The 17519-nt window shown below is 46.2% G+C and overlaps 1 protein-coding gene across 3 annotated transcripts; it reads left to right on the top strand.

The window, feature by feature from the left end:
* The first annotated feature begins 1691 nt into the window (after window positions 1-1691).
* On the top strand, window positions 1692-14010 carry si:ch211-14c7.2. Of its 3 annotated transcripts, XM_046389925.1 has the most exons (7): window positions 1692-2190; window positions 2837-5252; window positions 5331-5993; window positions 7690-7889; window positions 10188-10294; window positions 11695-11809; window positions 12817-14010. In XM_046389925.1, the coding sequence occupies exons 2-7, from the start codon at window positions 3326-3328 to the stop codon at window positions 12946-12948; spliced, it is 3144 nt and encodes a 1047-aa protein (XP_046245881.1). In that variant the 5' UTR covers window positions 1692-2190; window positions 2837-3325; the 3' UTR covers window positions 12949-14010. The 3 variants fall into 3 exon arrangements, with proteins under 3 accessions (XP_046245881.1, XP_046245880.1, XP_046245879.1); XM_046389924.1 differs by having other exon boundaries at window positions 1697-2293; window positions 2837-5993; XM_046389923.1 differs by having other exon boundaries at window positions 1697-2190; window positions 2837-5993.
* Window positions 14011-17519: the final 3509 nt, after the last annotated feature.

A 17519-nucleotide genomic window follows, 5' to 3' on the forward strand; every position in this document is an offset into this window, starting at 1 on the left:
GGCACAGAGACGAACACCAAAGATGCTCCAAGAGTTATTGCTTCTGCCATATTCAGTGCAGCTTTAACATCTCAGTAAGTGGAGTAAAATGCTGGGAGTGGCCACTTAAAGAGAGCAGGTACAGCACAGAAACACATGGACCGATCACCCTCACCTGTTCAACACAACACAGAAAATACTGCAGGCCTTTTCACTGCCGTGTCACATTCTTCACTTGATTAAAAAGCAGCACTGAAGGCCTTAACAGCAGAAACAGAAGCACAGGCACAGCACAGCAAAAATGTTTTTAGGGAGGCGTTATTCTCACTTTTAATTAAGCCTGAATCCATCACCAACAATAAGGATGCAAGAGGATTAGAGACACAAAAGCACATGGATGAGTCCTGGAGCGCAGCGACTTTGAGGGGAAAGTGATAAACTATGCACACTAGTGCATGACGTCTTCCTTTTGAGTGTGTGTGTGTGTGTGTGTGTGTGTGTGTGTGTGTGTTCTCAATCTACTTATCTACTGCTGTGACGATGCTGTGCAACGTAGGCTACAAGGGTGACGGTATTTGAGGGGAGATTACTGCTGTATGAGGAGCAAACGGTGCCACAGAGAGGAAGGAAGTGAGAAGCAAAAGACTGCAGTGGCAGCCACACTTTTACTGTGTTCAGCAGTATTTACATCTGAGTGGACCAGCGTTCCTTAAAGAGAACGTAAGATGCGAAATTTAAAATAAGCAGAGGTGTCTTAGTTCATCATGTCAGTATCACATCATCTCATAGCCTTGGTGGCCACATCTCCACCTCCACCCAAAATATCTTTTGTTTTAATTATTGTGAGCAGGACACATGGTTCCTCAAATGGCCACTTAACACCAACACAGTTTTCTGCTTTATTTTTCAGCATTTTGCTGCTTGGTTGTGACAGTAAGGTTTGGACTGGACCCAGACTCTGCAGCACGTTAATCAATAGCAGCACACAATCGTTTGATGATCAAAAAACATCCACATGTTGAGTCAGGCGCAAGAATTAATTTAGGTGTTACTGCAATTAAGAGTAAGCAGAGGAGACAAAATAGCCAGCTGAAAGTAATGGACAAATGGTTGGAACATCCATGTGTCGCTACTCGATGCCCATGTAGAATGAATGAAAACCAAAGCAAGCAGCTCCTCTGTATGGAAATATTAAAACATTATACTGATATACCCTCTTTTATATGATTAATGTTAATATCCAGTTTAAATTCATTGAAGTGATCACATCTGGAACATAAATGGTGGTATTGTGTTGTGTTTTGGTGGTGTATCACCAGCTTACCTGCTACGTATCAAAATATATACTTAAGGTTTACAGTAAACAACAACTTCACAACCTCTACGCAGCATTTTCTGCCTCCATCCTTTACACACTTTCTCATCGTCTGATTCATCCGCGGGAGGTGATCCTGTGACTCTGTGTGTTGACGCTGACACCTGCTGGCACTTTGCTGGTACACCAGCAAATAAATAAAAACTGTTCCCTGAATTTTTTAAACTCAGCTCTCTTTTTTCCATAAACATGTAGAAAACGCAAAGAATAAGCACGTGTTCATGTGGCCATGATGTTGTGACTGTGTCAGGGCTTCTGATGCAGATGGGTCCAAAATCTTTTTAATTTGCCACGTTACACATTTTAAAACTTGCCAGGTGTTTTTTGATAATAAAAAATCTTTCTCCCATATGTGGCATCAACAACCGCGCATACACTTCCGCTCTCCTCACCGCCTCCTGCCTCTGTGTGGCACGAATCGCCTCTCATATCAGTGAGTGGGCTGCAAGTCAAATTAGCTCTCCGTCATCCTGCTCGCTGAACGCACCCGAGGCTACTGCGGTAAGATGCGGCGACGCACGATGCCGAGCCGCGGAGGGTGAGATGATGCGCAATGGCCGAGCGAGTGAGGAGACAAGGACCGACAAAGCATTCACTGATTTCTGATTGAGACGGTGGGACAGACCTGAATGCACGTCTGACTGAATTGTGGCGCTGTGGCTCCGGTGGCGCAGGCCGACTGGAAGGATGTGGCGGCGCTGATCCCGCTGAAGGATGCTCCAGAGCCCGAGGAGGGTAGAATAGGTTTCGCTTGTGAACAACACGGAAGCAGAGGGACGTTAAGTAGAGGACACTTAATTCAAAGCCTGGACCGGAGACACCGAGACACCTGTCAGGTATCCCTTTCAGGGCATGCTGGCTGGGGATACTGGTTTTTGCTGGTACAGTGTGTGGTTTGACGTGGTTCATCTTCATCATAGTGGTACACAGCCTGCTCATGTGAGTAGGCTAAGTGTGATGTGCGTGGCCCGGACCTGTTTTTGTCGGTTTACTGAGTCACTTTGGGTGAATCCTTTAAGCTGTGTAGACATGAGAAGTGGTTTTATGGATTTCTGGCCAGCTGTGTTTCAGTTTTAGTCAGTGTGATGATTCTGTACGGCTGATGCAACAACTAATCCAACTGGCACCGGGATGGACACGGTGTGAATGCACAATTCTGTATAAAAACAAGACCTAATTGTGCATGAGTAGGATGCAAAGAAGCCACATGTATTCAAATGAATAACCTTTGACAGATTCACACCCCCCCTCGAACAGGATGGCTGTAATCCAGTAAACAAATTCACATTTCGTTCACATTTTCGTCTTATCTGCATGTTGTCGGCTTTCTCAATAGTCAGACAAAGAAAACACAGGATTGAATTGACTCCTACTGGCAGGATTCTCTCGATTTAGTCTGCTTCTGGTTTATGAGCACACATCACTTTTTTTTTTTTAAACGATGAGTCTTTAATCTCCTTATTTTGTCCCAATCCCCTGCAGGTTGTTTGGTGACAGCTGAGTCAGTCCTCAGTGCCAACAGGGACGGCGGAGAAGCTCTTAAAAAAGCATCATTGAGCATCACTGTGGAAGAAAACAAACTTCTCCTTATCCTCTCTATCATCAGCTCTGACAGCTGGACGCCTGACCGGGCCGTTTTGTTTTCTTCTTCGGGAGACTGTCAAAGTTAAGGAGCAATAAAGAGAAACAGAAGCACAGGAAAAACAAGTGAATCTGCTTCCTGTTTTTGTTGTCCAAAAACTCAGATGTTAAGACATGAGCTTAGCAAGAGAGTCAGTTTCTCTTGCAGGGTCAAGAGTCGTAAGAAATTCTTGAGAGTGTTTCAGCTATTTCATCATGCGTAGTGTATTTTATCCAGCTTACGATATTTTTACATCTGAGCTGTCAAGAACATTATCTTGATAGTGCCAGAGTTCCCTCTCCCCGGACGGGCTGCATTCTGATAAGTGAGTACAAACCAAAAGGACATCGATGAGGCCAACAACGAGCACCATGCTCCAGCAGAACAACAACAACAACTACCCCTGCCTGAACGTGTCAGGCTCGACCCGGGAGATCCTCCAGAAGTGCTCCAGAGCCTCTCTTCCCCTCCCCAGCCGACTGGAGCTGGGTCTTGGCGACCTGCCGCTGATTCGGGGCCTTCGAGCCTGGGCCCTGTGCTCCAAGAACCGCCGGAAGGCCGGTGGTCTGCTTGGAGGAGGACAAGCACCTACAGCTCCTCCTGCAGGCCGCGGGGGCTCGACTTCCTGCCCCAGGCCTGCAGATGTGTACCTGAGTAGGGAGTGGGGTCGCTTGGGGTACGGGCTTCCTTTGGGGCTGGACGCTGGGCAGGCTGGCATTGGCGCTTTGGTAACGGTTGCCACTTTGAAGACTTCAGAAGGCAGCGGGAAGACACAGACTCAATGTCTCTTCCTCCGGACTGAGAAAGGGAGCTGTTTGTATTCAACAGCTAAGCCTGGTTCTGGTGTGACAACCAGTGCAGCCTCCGGTGTGGTCGGGGGATGGCTGAGAGGCAAAACAGGAGGAGGAGGAGGAGGATGCAGAGACACTCCTGCCGGGAGGAGGGACCATGGGCTAACGCCACCAACGCAGAGCGGAGCAAACCGGGTTAGAGTGCGTTCTGGCCGGAGATGGAGGAAGTCCTGTAATGCAGCAGGACGAGAGAAAGCGGGCGTGAGCAGAGAGAGGCAGCAGCAAAGTAACAGGGAGGATCCTGCCAGAGAAATCGCTCTGGGAGAAAGGCAGGAAGACCGAGACAAAGGAGGCCTGGACGGTAAACAGTTTCCCAGCCCACAGCAGGACATCAGAAGAGCCAGACAGGAGAAAGAAGGAGCACTGAGAAGTGCCAGATGCTGCCACAACATTTCTCCCAAAGCCTGTACTCAGTGTGGAAGGAGAGCACGAAGGAGGGAGAGCCAGGATGAACACCAGGGCGGAGAAAGTCCGAACAACAGGCTGAACTGTGAGGCGAAGGGAATGAAGAAGGAGATGCAAAAGAATGAGGAGGAGGAGGAGAAGCGAGACCTCTGCGAGTTGGAGACCTCGGACTCTGTTCTGGCTGCACAAAGCCCTGACCTAGAATCTAACCACTCTCACTCAGAATCCCACAGCGGCCGTGATGTTGAAGAGATTAAAGAAGCCGAGAGCAATGAGGGGATGAAAACACAAACCTCTCACAGCAAGGATGACTGTTCAGAGGAAGAGGAAGATACAAACTCTGAGGTTATGAAAATACACACAGACAGTGATCCCCTTTGTGGCCGTTCTGAGCAGGTGATGGATGACTTTTGGACAGGACAAAATGATAGAAAATCAAGTGAAAACTCCCGTGAGGAAATTGCAGCTTGTGTGGAGGCAAACCAAGAATCTGAGAAAGTCATGGAGGGTGTGGATGTTAAAGAGGAGGAAGGGAACATCAGTCAGGCTCCTGCTGGATTCTCGCTTGAGTCCAGCCGCTGTGAGGACATCTCTGTCTCTACTTGTCCTGCCCCCACTAGCACTGCAGTCTCCCCCGAGTCCTCCGCTCCTATAGAGGGCAGCACCCATAATGCTGACCATGAGAACTGTGGTGCTCTGAGAGAGAACAGCAAAGAAGATCACCTCAAATGGTATCAACAAATAGTATCAGACTGTGGGGTCATGGGTAAGGAAGAACCAGATGTTGGTAGATTTGAACAGCTAGAACTAAACTGTGTGGCTGACGAGAGCAACACTGTGAACGAGAGCAGAAAACCTCTGTTTTCCTTTAAAAATGTGGACGACAGCGGCCTGCCAGACGAGAGAGATGCTTCATCTTCACCTCTCAGACACGATGATCCCTCCATCTTTGAGGCAGACGGGAGGATCGTAACAGCACGCGGCTGCAGCTATAGTGGGCTTAACGTAGCAGAGTGGAGAGATGAGCTGGTGTGCGAACAGAGAGAAGAGGAGTCATGTGAAGGGAAAACCGAGCAGAGAGCAAATCCTGAGGAAGGAGATGAAGCTGGGGAGCTCTGGAGGAGAGAGCGCACTGGGAACGAGCCAGACGGTGGTGATTTTAAAGATGGTGACGACAAAGAACGACACGCTGAGGATGACACTAATGACGGTGCCATCCAGGACGATGACGATAAAGAAGTAAGGCAACACTGTGCGCTAAAAGTCAACTGGAGGTCAGAGGAGCGTGCAGGTGGATGCTGGGGATGGAAGGACGAGGTTGGAGACACCTCTGGACAAACAAGCATCACCCATGTTGGAGCAGAGAGAGAGACCAGCACGAACGCAGCCTGTGCTGATCCCTCCACCTCTCTTGCTCTCTCCCTGGCTAATTCTGCCCCCTCTCCGTCCCTCCTGGAATCCATGGCAACCAGCCTGCCCTGTGTGGAGGTGGTGGAGGAGGAGGAGGAGGAGGAAGGGGTCGGAGTGACGGCAGGAGACAGAGAAGGAGGCCAGGAAGGGGACAGGAGGCCCGGGCGAGAGCTGGAGGAGCTGAGCGAGGAGAGGAGCTCCACCCTGGACACTCAGGAGGGGAGGAAAGAGGAGGAGGAGGAGGAGGAGGACGATGAGTTTGGAGTGTTCATGCAGGCGGAGGGAGAGCCGTCCTGGAGCCAGGGATCCACCGTGTCTGCCTCAGTGCCTTGTGGGAGCAGAGCGAGTGTTGGTGAGTCTCAGGGCTGTTAGTTTGTGCTTCTCTTTCTTTTTCTGTGTCCGTGTTCCTCTCTTTCTTTCTCTTCTGGTGCCTTCAGGAGCTTTATTAAGTTTGTGTTTCTGTTTGACACGAGAAAGACAGAAGACACAAGACTTTGAAAGGCTGCAGAGTCTTTTAAAGATGTCAGAAATGTGCAGATTTAGAGCTGTGAAGATAGCAGCACTTTCTGCGTTGTTGTTGCAGGGTGTTAGAGCATTGTAACCTTTTGTACAGTTTCAGGAATGCATTCAAGAGCCAAACCAGTGGTTTTCAATGCCCAGCAGCCTGAAATCACACACAGTCAATCATTCTGAGTGTCAGTGTATTTTTCATGTTGTCACACCATTAACTAGCTGCTGCATCATCATGAGGTAATCAGGTGGAGGCTTTTTAAATCAGCGTGCACTTTACATGCGGTTATGATGTAATGCTGACGCACAATCCTGCAAACATCATATAGTGGATTAGACATCCTGAGGAAGTTTCAGTTGACTCTATAGAGTTAAACGTGTGGTTTTGGAAATAAAAATCCCATTAATTCTTCCCATTGACGGTGTTCTGTGCAAAGCACAGAATCCCTTTTGTATTGTGGATCGATTGTGAATGAATGCAGTAACTCTGAAGCTGCGTTTTGGCCGCAAATTCATAGACAAAACATTTTGAATTTACTCTGATGTGGACAAAAACTGTATTTTAAGTCAGGAACACATAAAGTGGTGCCTTTTTGTTTTTCTCTAACAGCCAGTGTTAATCAGTCCTTATGTTCCCTCATTATGCCCCCTTTAGCTAATCACCTAAGCCCACCTTCCACTGCGGGGCTAAACGAGGCTAAGTCAGGGTTTACTCATTATTCATTTCTTCTGCATGTCTGCCTAAAACATTTCTGAACTTTTTTAAACAGAACTGCTGAAGATTTGTCAGTGGGGTAACAATCAGCAGAAGCTGTTTGTGTGATTTGTCATGGATTAAAGGACCATTCCAGTGTTTTTGCAAGGTTAACTCCTTATTGTCATACTATAAGTATCAGTAATATACACAATCTGCAGTAAACTGCAGTAAAACTACATATGTGGATCCTAGACAAGAATATAACTGCACGAAATATGAAAAACACTTTTAGTTTTGTGAAACAGAACATAGAGAGCTGTTCCCTGCAGTGGGAACGCGACTCCGGTCTGTCCTGACCTGAATTCCTGCCCGATCCCTCACTACATGGTATTAATCATTCAGAGTCGGATCGAGGGAGGGAGAAGGAGGCAAACAGTGCCTGGGACTCTAAGCCCCCCCTTAGCCTCAGGTTATGGGGCAAACGGGTGAACAAGAAAATCATACACACACACACACACACACACACACACACAAGAAGTCTGAAGTGTCTGCTAGACACGTCGTGCAACGTCTGAGCAATGTAAGGTAAGGTAATGCATGAAGACGGCAGCCATCAAAGTGAGATAAATATTCACCGAAATGTTTCCGTGCAGCGAGATGTCGCAGCCTGATCGAGTCAAACTCACACACACACACACACTCTTCCATGACATGGATGCACTTTGTGTATGTTGATGAATGCCAGTTATTTCCCAGCGTCCATCCAGGTCACATGAATGAGGTCAAAGCTGGCTGGAAACATGACAACAGTGTGTGTGTGTTTGTGTGTGTGTCTGAAAAGCACTTGGAAACCATGCCATCAGCGGGGAGTCGATCCACTGGACACCAGGCTGGACGGACAGCTCGTTCCACCAATCGGACGACGCCTGGACGGCTTTTCCTCAGGACTCGTCAGGCGACCCTCGAGACGTCGTGGGACAGTGGTGGCCTACCAGCGCTGTGGAGGAGAGCAGAGGCAGACTCCTGACCAATCAGAATCTGGTGCGTTCGCAGTCCTGTGCTCAGCCTCTTTCAGGTGGTTCAGTAGAATCTCACCCTCACATCTTAGTTGTGTTTCAGCTGCATCCATTTCACTGAGGATTCACTGACACACTCTTCGTCATTGTACTGGAATTTATTGAAAGCTTAGACAACTGAAGGTTATGACTGCCGAACCGTAGACCTGATGTGATGTTGCTTTCCTTTCTCCCGTGTGTGTGGGGAAATGGAAATGGACTGGGTGTACGGTGTAAAAGAGTGTTCCACCAGTTCAGCTTTGCACCTGTAACTTCAGAATGAAACCCAAAATCGATGCAGCGGAAACAGAAACATCCCCTCTTTTATTACGCATGTTCTTCTTCTTTGTCAAAACCTTCTGCCCACATTACCCACAATGCAGCTTGCTTGGCGACAGTTCAGTTGGACATTCAGGATTGTGATGCTAGCAGTTCTAATGTAGCCAAGTCCCCAAATGACTTGTAAAGTCCTGAAAAACGTGCATGTTGGCCTTCTGCCTTCAACCTGCCTGATGAATGTTGGTTCAAAGTGGTTATTTAAGAGAAGCTGTGACATCTAATCACATTATTATCGATGTGTTGTTGTCAATCAGAAGTAATATTTTCTACAGGCAAACAGTTCAGCTGTAGTGAAGCTGTGGGCAAACAACGCACAAAATTACTCCAGACATCACGACAGTAACTCGTCTGTTTAATTCTGTTGCTGGTCCAAATCTGGGCAGATCGCCTTGGGTCAAACAGCATCTCAAAATGGCAAGTGGACTGGACTGTTCAGGTCCAAAGTGTGTATGTTAAAGTATGAGTCTGACCAAATTGTTTGCAATTACTGATACCGAGCATCAGACAGAAAATCGAAGATCCCGAAGTGCTAACTGCAGATTCCCAGAGCAGCTGATGCTGGAGGCGACTGCTGCTGAATCTCTTCTAAGTGAAAAATGTTCCAAAGCATAAAATTGCTTTGAGATTGCTTTAATAAAACAGGTGCGCCTCTGACACAGTGATGGTTCTTCCATCCAAAAAGAAAAGAGCTTTAAAGTGAAATGATGACCCACAAACAACAATTGTTTTTAGGCCTCCCTTCCCACCAGGAAACCTTAAGTGGGGCTGTGAGAATATTTGAACGGAAGCATCCACTAAGAGGTATTTGAGTGTGCTTTAAAATCCTCGTGTCAACACTCTCCTCACTTAACTTCCAGCTGAGGGCTAAATGTTTGGACAGACTGGCTGCTGGCTGCCAGACCCCCGAGGCTCCCAAAGGAAATCAATAACACCGATAATCATACAGCGCATGGAATATTTTCTTCTGTTTAGGAGTCCAGACCACGATTTGCTGTCCCAGATGTGTCTGAAATACAAACTGGTCGTAAATTAGTCAGACTTTGGTGCATCGTTTAATGCGTGGGTCTACTTGAACCACATCTTTTGATCAGTGTTACACAAAGCCACACGGAGCAAAAGTCCTCCAACCAGTGAAAATCAATGGTGCCAAAAACATGAACTGTCCTGACCTCTTTGAGCTGCCTGGATAAATACACCGACCGTGACTCACCGTTCATTAGACTCCACAAGTCCCGCTCAGACAGGATTTCTTTAGGGGAGGTGATTTCAGTATTACCTGAGATCTGAATCCATCTGTGTGAAGCTGCAGCTCAGACCAGAACAGTCCAGATGCATAAACAGCACGACATGGAAGAGGACAAATGTGTACCTTTGATTTTGTGACTTTAAGCTTATTGTAATAATAGTCTGTGTTTTTAATTAAATTACAGCTAAATACTAATATTAATTATAATACCACCAGTGATTAAAGTGTTGTCCATAAAGCTGACTTTTATTATGAGAGAGGAGGAGGAGGAAAAAAAACCTCCTGCTGTTATATTGAACCTGTCTGATGGGGCTTAAGTTGCACTAAACTGTCCAGGAATGTCAAGCCAAACTTTCCCACAAAACTGCATTTAATTATTTTATATTTGAAAGAAATGCACTTGCAGCTGTAATCACCTTATGAGCCACGTTGTCCCTTTTTTTCAGTTTCCTGTCACAACAGGGAGACTTGAATTTATTTTGTAACTCACATTAGACGAGTGTAAGCTGGTCTCCCATTTGGAGGTTGACTGCACTGAAATTATGCAGATGAAAAATGAGCTCAGAGCTGCAGAGAAGGAAAGTTTTGGCAGCGTTTTCACACAAGGTGTTTAACATGCTTATAGTGGCTTGAGGAGGCCTTTAAGACAAAATCGAGTTTTCCTCTGCTTGAATGAAGGTGTCCTTGTCTCTCCTGTAGACGACTGTCTTTGCTGAGGCCTTCCCCTCATCGCCTGGTTCGTCCTCACGTGACGCTGTTCCCACGCTGACCCAGTTCCTCAGGGGCACAGCCAGCCAGGACCAGGGGTGAGTGATCCGTCCCGACTGAGCCCGTCGAAAGTCAGCTGACCCGCTGCAGCGGCGTTTGCTGGCTGCGCTCGCACGTTCCTCCAGTTTATGATGAGACATATCAGAGCCTGCAGACTGAATCCAACATGACATGTTTGCACTCAGCTCTAGGAAGATGACATGGAGGCTTCTCTCCTGTGTGAAGCTCATATTTACTGCAGATCTGACATGACATGAATGCAGCACGTTAACCTGCGACAGGTGAGCAGTTTAACAGAAAAGTACAGGAAAGTATCTGTTTCTACTCTTAAAGGGGAAAAATACCTCGTGAATACGACAGTATCTGTCACCCCACTGAACACAAGTGAGTGTTTTATCCCCCAGGAATAAATTGACAGTAAGATTAAAACTGAAACTGAAAATGATGTTCTTTAAATAAGTACACAGAAGGGATTAAAGGAGAAAAAAAATACTTTTAACAGACTGAAAAGGTGCAGGCTTTGCTTTGCTTCGTAAACATGCGTCCACACAATCATGCTGCTCTGAACTTCTGGATGCTCTTGGGAATTAATTTGTTTTTTGAACTTGACGACTGCAGTTTACCTGAATTTCAGAGCCTTTAATTCAGTAAAACACCTAACTGCTGTGCGTGTAGTGTGATTGGATGGAAAAATCGATTTTCTAAGGCGCCTCATTCACACAAGAGCAGTCGTTTAAAGTGCATCATCAATATGCAACAAGTGCTTCTTCACAGGTTCGCTGACTCCTTAACTCAAGTTTATTGCTCTGCCCACAGAGTCGTTTTGTGGCTTTCCACACGGTCGCACCACATGAATTATTTTTCATTGCATATATTATGTTTCTGCATCATCACTGTGACATGTTTTCTGCATTTCATCAGGGCCAGAAACAGAAGTTTAGGGTAAAATTAATGTTGGAATGTGGGTTTTTGTGTGGAGTGATGTGGGGATCAGATACTGTTGCCACCAAGTGGTTAATGTTGGGAACTGCATCACTGAACACTGAACATGGATTGCATTTATGACTGATGATCACATGGCTGAGTGTGTAAGCCCTAAGGTCTTTGAACCACTGTGGGTTGTTGTAATGCTGACGTCTGTGTACTGGAGCGTTTCACAGACTATCAAGTGATGCATAAACTGTTCGGGATAATTCCTAATAACATGGACGATGCGCTGTGGGTGTTTATCTCAAGCTTCACTAAGGAGTTCATATTAAATTAAGTGTTTATTCCTGCAGAGTTAAGTTTAAGTTGTCTGACTTTAAACCATTATTTTGTAAATGAACAGCTTCCTTCCACACACCTGCCAAACGCGATACCTTTAAGCTCTGATGACATAAAAAGAAAAAAGGAAATCACTGAATCTTTGCTTCCTCTGTGTGTCTGGACTCTGCAGGCTTTTGGACAGTTTCCACGACTTGAACAAAATGATTTGCCAGAGATACAAGAGAGCCAACGGTGTGTCTCGTGACCTGCTGCTGAAGACTTTACACCTGGAGCAGCCACACACCGTGAGTAAAGATGGCGTGAGTGCACACTGACAAACATGGCAACGGGAATAAGAGAAAACAAAGTCGGTCTCGATCAGTCGATTCACGTCGTGCTGACGTGTTTCTGTAAGAGAAAACCTTCAGATTCTGATGTCACAGTGCAGGCTGTCTGTCGCTCTCTCTCGACAAAAGCTCGTGCTTTCTACGCAGAATTTCGTGCAGGCGAATTAGCACAGAGGGCTCAGTGTTCAGTTTCAATTTGCGAAGCCTCAGTGTTGTTAAATTGAATTTGCAGAGGCCGTCCCAAGAGCGTGTAAAATGAACTGATGGCGCCGTTTGACTGATGGCCTTGAAAGCTGCAGCTTCATTCAAATTAAGTGTCACATGCAAAGCACACTTCCCAGCCACAGATATGAACAGAGCAGACAGGCTGGACTCACATTTGAACCAACCCGTGTGTGTGTGTGTGTGTGTGTGCGTGTGTGTGTGCGTGCGTGCGTGCGTGCGTGGGTGGGGTGTACAACACCTGCAAAATATGCAAACATGTGGTTTGCAGCAGAGCAGGAAGTACCGCACAGTGCGAGAGGCTCGTTTTTTTATTGTTATGTCTGTTCTGACCTCATCTCGACTTGAATTATTCAGGAACTACTCGAGGTATCAGGAGTTAGTTACTGATTGTTAAACACTGCATATTGTTCAAACAGAAGAGGCCACGAGAGCTCGACGGTTTTCATGGAAATCGTATCCTCTGTGACGTCATGCCAACATCTTAATCCTCATCTAATTATCTGCCGACAAAATCCTTTGTGTTCAACTGTAAATGAATAAAGTCATCTGTTAACTCATTTTCCACTCGTAAGCAGTGGTGGACTGAAGGAGGGGCGGGGGGGCATTGGCCCTGGTGCCACAAAATGTCTTGGATAATCGATCATCATACTTGTTGTAGATAAAATTTCCATCAGCTGACAAATGAAACTGTTCACTTGTCTAATATCACACACGTCTCCTTCTGTTCTTGTCTTGTTCAGGAAAACAGACCCGCTTCCCGGATAGCCAATCGCCGACTCTCTCCCGGCCTTCCCTCGGCCAATCAGCACGCTCAGAACGCTGCTGCTAAGCGACGGCTGTCATACGACTACAACAGAAACATCATGGAGTGACAGCTCTGGTGTGACTTTTAGCTGAACTGCAGGTTGTAACCGGAGCGGCGCAGAGCGGACCGACGGCCGGTTTCTCAGCACTCGGGATTCACGTGTACTTTCTGCTCACCAAACACTGACTGATCTTTTGACTCTGACTTTGCACACTTCCTGGACGTAACCTGGACGAAAACAGAGCGACTCACTTCAGTTGTGTTTGAGGACTCGTCTCCTCCAGCTCCTGCTGATGTATACTGGTGGAGTGTTTCCATCACACGTGTGCCACCTTTTTCACCACCACCACCCTCCCATCTTCATTTTCCTTTCCGACCCTGATTACAGCAGACCCACAGCTACAAGTTATGCATCACCATGTTGTTCCTGTTGTTTTGTTAGCTGAGACAGGAGTCATCTTTGTCAGAGCAGCTCTTTTGTCTGAATTAAGCGTCAGAGCGTTGAGCCAAACAAAAAGGAAGTCACTCAGAAATGTTGCTTTCATTCATGGTTGTTACATTCACGATTTGTGAAGGTCAGCCTGCTTGCCAGTAACTATCAAACCTCTTTTTATTGTCCTTCTTTTACCTTTGTGCGTGTTTTACAAATACTCTTACTCTTATCCAAAATATTGTCTCTTTGGCTCCACCAAGAGAAGTTTAATTCAACTAATGAGATTTTTGTCTCCCAGCAGAGCAGCTCTGACAGAAAGGTTTTGTAGAACTGATGCTGTGTTCACGTCAGGTGGGAATGGACGAGAGCAAAAAGAGCAAAAGATTCCTGTTACGACTGATGTTTAGCCTTCAAAGAGTGAAAAGTCTGCACTTTAACATCTTTTTTATCACTGAGCTGAAGTTTACCATCCAGTTTGACCGTTAACCCCAAAATAATAGTTTATATTTGCCACATTAGCATTGAATTCTTCACTGTGAAAGAGCCGTTCATGTTTGCTTTTTGAGCACTTCTGCATCATTTAGTGCCAAGCTGAGCTTTCAGAAAAACTACATTTTACAAGGTTGCATCCACATGATGTGAATGTGACAGGAAGCTTCATCCTTCCTCCCAGACACGCTGTTTTTGAGGAACACACACACAAAAAAAAGACACAAAGCTCCTTTTTTTGCTGTCACTCCGTTAACAACCGAACCTGATAACCTTTGAACTTGGACCTTTAAAAATCTTTAATCAAACAAACACAGTAAGTTCAGCTTCCCTCCTGCAGCTGTAGGGACGCCTGCACATCTCTGCTTATCTCACTGTCAGCTGGATTCACGCAGGAGTCAAAGCTCATTTCCTTCCCTTGTTTTTGAACGACAAGAGAGCAGAAAAGCATGTGATAATGCTGGAGAGCAGAGCATCGAATGCTGAAGACGAGTCCCGGCGTGACGAGCGTGCATGTGCTTTCGCTGTGTGTGCAGAAAAGTCAACGACGGGAGGGAATATTAACGTCATTTCAGTCCCTCGGAGAAACGAGTTTGTCTTCCAGTCAGTGCCAACAGAAACACCACTGAGCAAAGTGCCAATCAGGAGCAAACGTATCAGACACACTGAAGTGGACTCACAAACAAACAAACAAACAAAAGTTGGCATGTGGTGTTTTCCTCTTCTTTGTCTTTTCTGTCGGCCTCCATCTCTTTCAGTTTGCTCACAGCTGAGTCCACTTCACAGGCAAAACTTGAATCTCACTGCCAGTCGAAAGGATATTTTTATGAGATTATTGTTCACGTTCTGACGTCGTGATGCACCGCACGCCTTTAATTTAAACACCTCACACATCGTCACCCATCAAATTTACTTTGCGCTGCGTTGTATATTTCACTCGTTGACTCATTTGTGAAGATATTCAGAAACAATCGTGTGTGTGTGTGTGTGTGTGTGTCTGCCATTTGTGCAAACTGCAAATTCCTGAAAAAGATGAATATTTTCTGATGTGTTCAGATGAGGGAGAGCGAGTTGTCGCCTTGTTAACTGATGGAATAAAATGACACTGTGGTGGCTGACGGCTTCCTCATGACGCTCAGACGTTTTCTTTTTAACATGTCAACACTAATACCACATAACAACCTCGAAGTTTTTAATTTGCATCCGGTTTCATCAAACTCAAACTCTTCTTTGTACTGCTGTCGTCCTCTTCGGTTTCACTTACCTCGGCTTGTCGTGAAACAAGATCACTTCGACTACGTCCCTACTGTGGAAGACATGGGGAAGCAGTCATAACAAAATACAGTCATGTAAATATATACCATGTTTTCAAATCAGATGAATTTTAGAAGAGGAGGGGTTCAAGGAGCTATATGGACAAAAGTATTGGGACACCTCGTCCTCACCAACAGGGATTTCAATGGCATTGCATACAGCTTTGCAGCTCTAACAGCTTCCGCTCTTCTGTGAAGGCTTTCCACAACATGTTGGAGTGTTTCTGTGGGAATTTGTGCCCATTCATGCAGAAGAGCAGTTGTGAGGTCACACACTGATGTTGGACCAAAAGGCCCGGCTCACAATCTCCGTTCCAGTTCATCCCAAAGGTGTTGGATGGGGTTGAGGTCAGGACTCTGTGTGGGCCAGTCAAGTTCTTCCACACCAAACTCATCCAACCATGTCTTTATGGAGCTTTGCTTTGTGCACTGGGGCACAGTCATGCTGGAATAGAAAAGGGCCTTCAACAAACTGTTGCCACAAAGTTGGAAGCATAGCATTGTCCAAAATGTCTTGGTATGCTGAAGCATTAAGATTTCCCTTCACTGGAAGTCAGGGGCCGAGCCCAAACCCCAATACTTTTGTCTGTGTAGTGTATTTTGTAAAGAGTAAGCAGACACGTCCTGGTCACAAACTTAAACTTCGCTTCAACTCGTAGGCAAACCTCCACCATCGCCTCCAGACTATCAGTACACAAACAAACAGATGAAACCGCACACATTGTGACATCTTCAGCTGGGCGACATGTCCATCGTCACCAAAACAACATGTTGTGTCACGTGTGAAGACGTGTGTTTGCTTCTATTAATTCACTTGTGTTTGTCCAGACAGCAGCGAGGGACATATTGACCCTGTCTGAAGAGTAGCTCAGCTGATATGAGGTCACACCAGCAGACCGACAGACCAGATGAAGCTGACCCAAGTTGAGGCGGCTCGTCTGCAGTATTGCTTGGGAAGTTCCACTGTATGAAAATCTGAGCAGGTCGACTGGTTTACGTCTTTATAAATATCCAGTGTTTCTCTGTAGTGAGATCAGTGAAGCGGCTGTGTGGTCCAGAGGGAGTTAAGCACTTGATTTGCTGAGTCAGAGCAGCTGCCTGCCTGCTGCGCCGTGATAACAGAGCTTTGTACTGCGTGCTGGAAAACAGGCCTATGGGCAGCAGCCCGCCCTGACCGCAACGCTTTGTACCACATGAACCAGCAAGCCTTTTACATAAACGCCCCAAACAAGAGAGCCATTGCTTCCAGGAGAAACTAACAGAGCACGGCGAGGAGGTTAGTACAAGGCAAAAGCCAAGTTAATGCAACAAGAGTTCATTAAGTCACTGCTCCCAGTCCTGAAAACAAAGCAAACAGCCATAACATGTCACTCTTACACCTCTCAACATATGGAATATACTGCTGTCATGAGTGAGCTTTACAGGTGCTGGTATTTGGACTTTGTTACTGTTGGACCGTGCAAGGCCAGCTGTCTCCCCGTTTCCAGTCTTTGTGCTAAGCTAAGCTAACCAGCTGCTGGCTGGAACTTCATATTCACCACACAGAGATGAGGGTGGTGTCAGCTTTCCCACCCAACCTCTTAGCAAGAAATAAGCATTTTCTCGCCAATGTCTAAAAACCTGCTTTAAGTGATCCTCATGTGGCCCATCCAAAATATGCAGGGTGCTGAGTTCAGCCGCTGCAGCCGACTCCAGAACTGATCGGGCCTTGTTTAAGACGTAAGACAGTACATGTCCAAAGCCTGGCCCTTACAGACATACTTATTCTGCCCGTACATCATACTCCGTACGTAACAGATATAAATTTGCGCTCTGTTTTGCCATTTTCAACAGCCCTGCGTTTATGCCATTGATATTTTTTTCTTAACGGTGGCATGAAAAGGCCGTGGAAAAGCATTTAGACCATCATGGGATCTCTGCCCTTACCCAGACTTGGGTTCTTTAAGGTCAGTGACAGAAGAAGAATCTCAGGCAGCCACCCAGACTTAACTCACATCAACACTAAAAGTGAAATATAGGTCACACGGACTTGGACTGACAGGAAACCCGCTTTCCTCTGGCTCAGACACTGTGCAGACTAAGGCAGACGACTCAAACTGATAAGTCTGCCATGACAGCCAGATGAGGACCACAACAGTGAAAGGATGTGGGCCAAGTCTGAGAACAAAATCCTGCACGGGTTAAAAGCAGCAACCACCAGCGAGACAGTTTATCAGTAAATCACAGTATTACAACACGCAGATACAGACAGACAACATGCACACTGCAAACCTCCCACCTGCACCAAACTGCAACTCTGCTAGATGGAAACAAACAAAGATGGCACAGTCCAAAGAGACGCATGTTCCTCTTATAGGACGGGTCAGGGAAAATAAGAGCTAAATTCAAATATAAAACAAAAGA

The sequence above is a fragment of the Scatophagus argus genome, chromosome 5 (assembly GCF_020382885.2).
Source record: "Scatophagus argus isolate fScaArg1 chromosome 5, fScaArg1.pri, whole genome shotgun sequence".
Lineage (NCBI taxonomy): Eukaryota > Metazoa > Chordata > Actinopteri > Scatophagidae > Scatophagus > Scatophagus argus.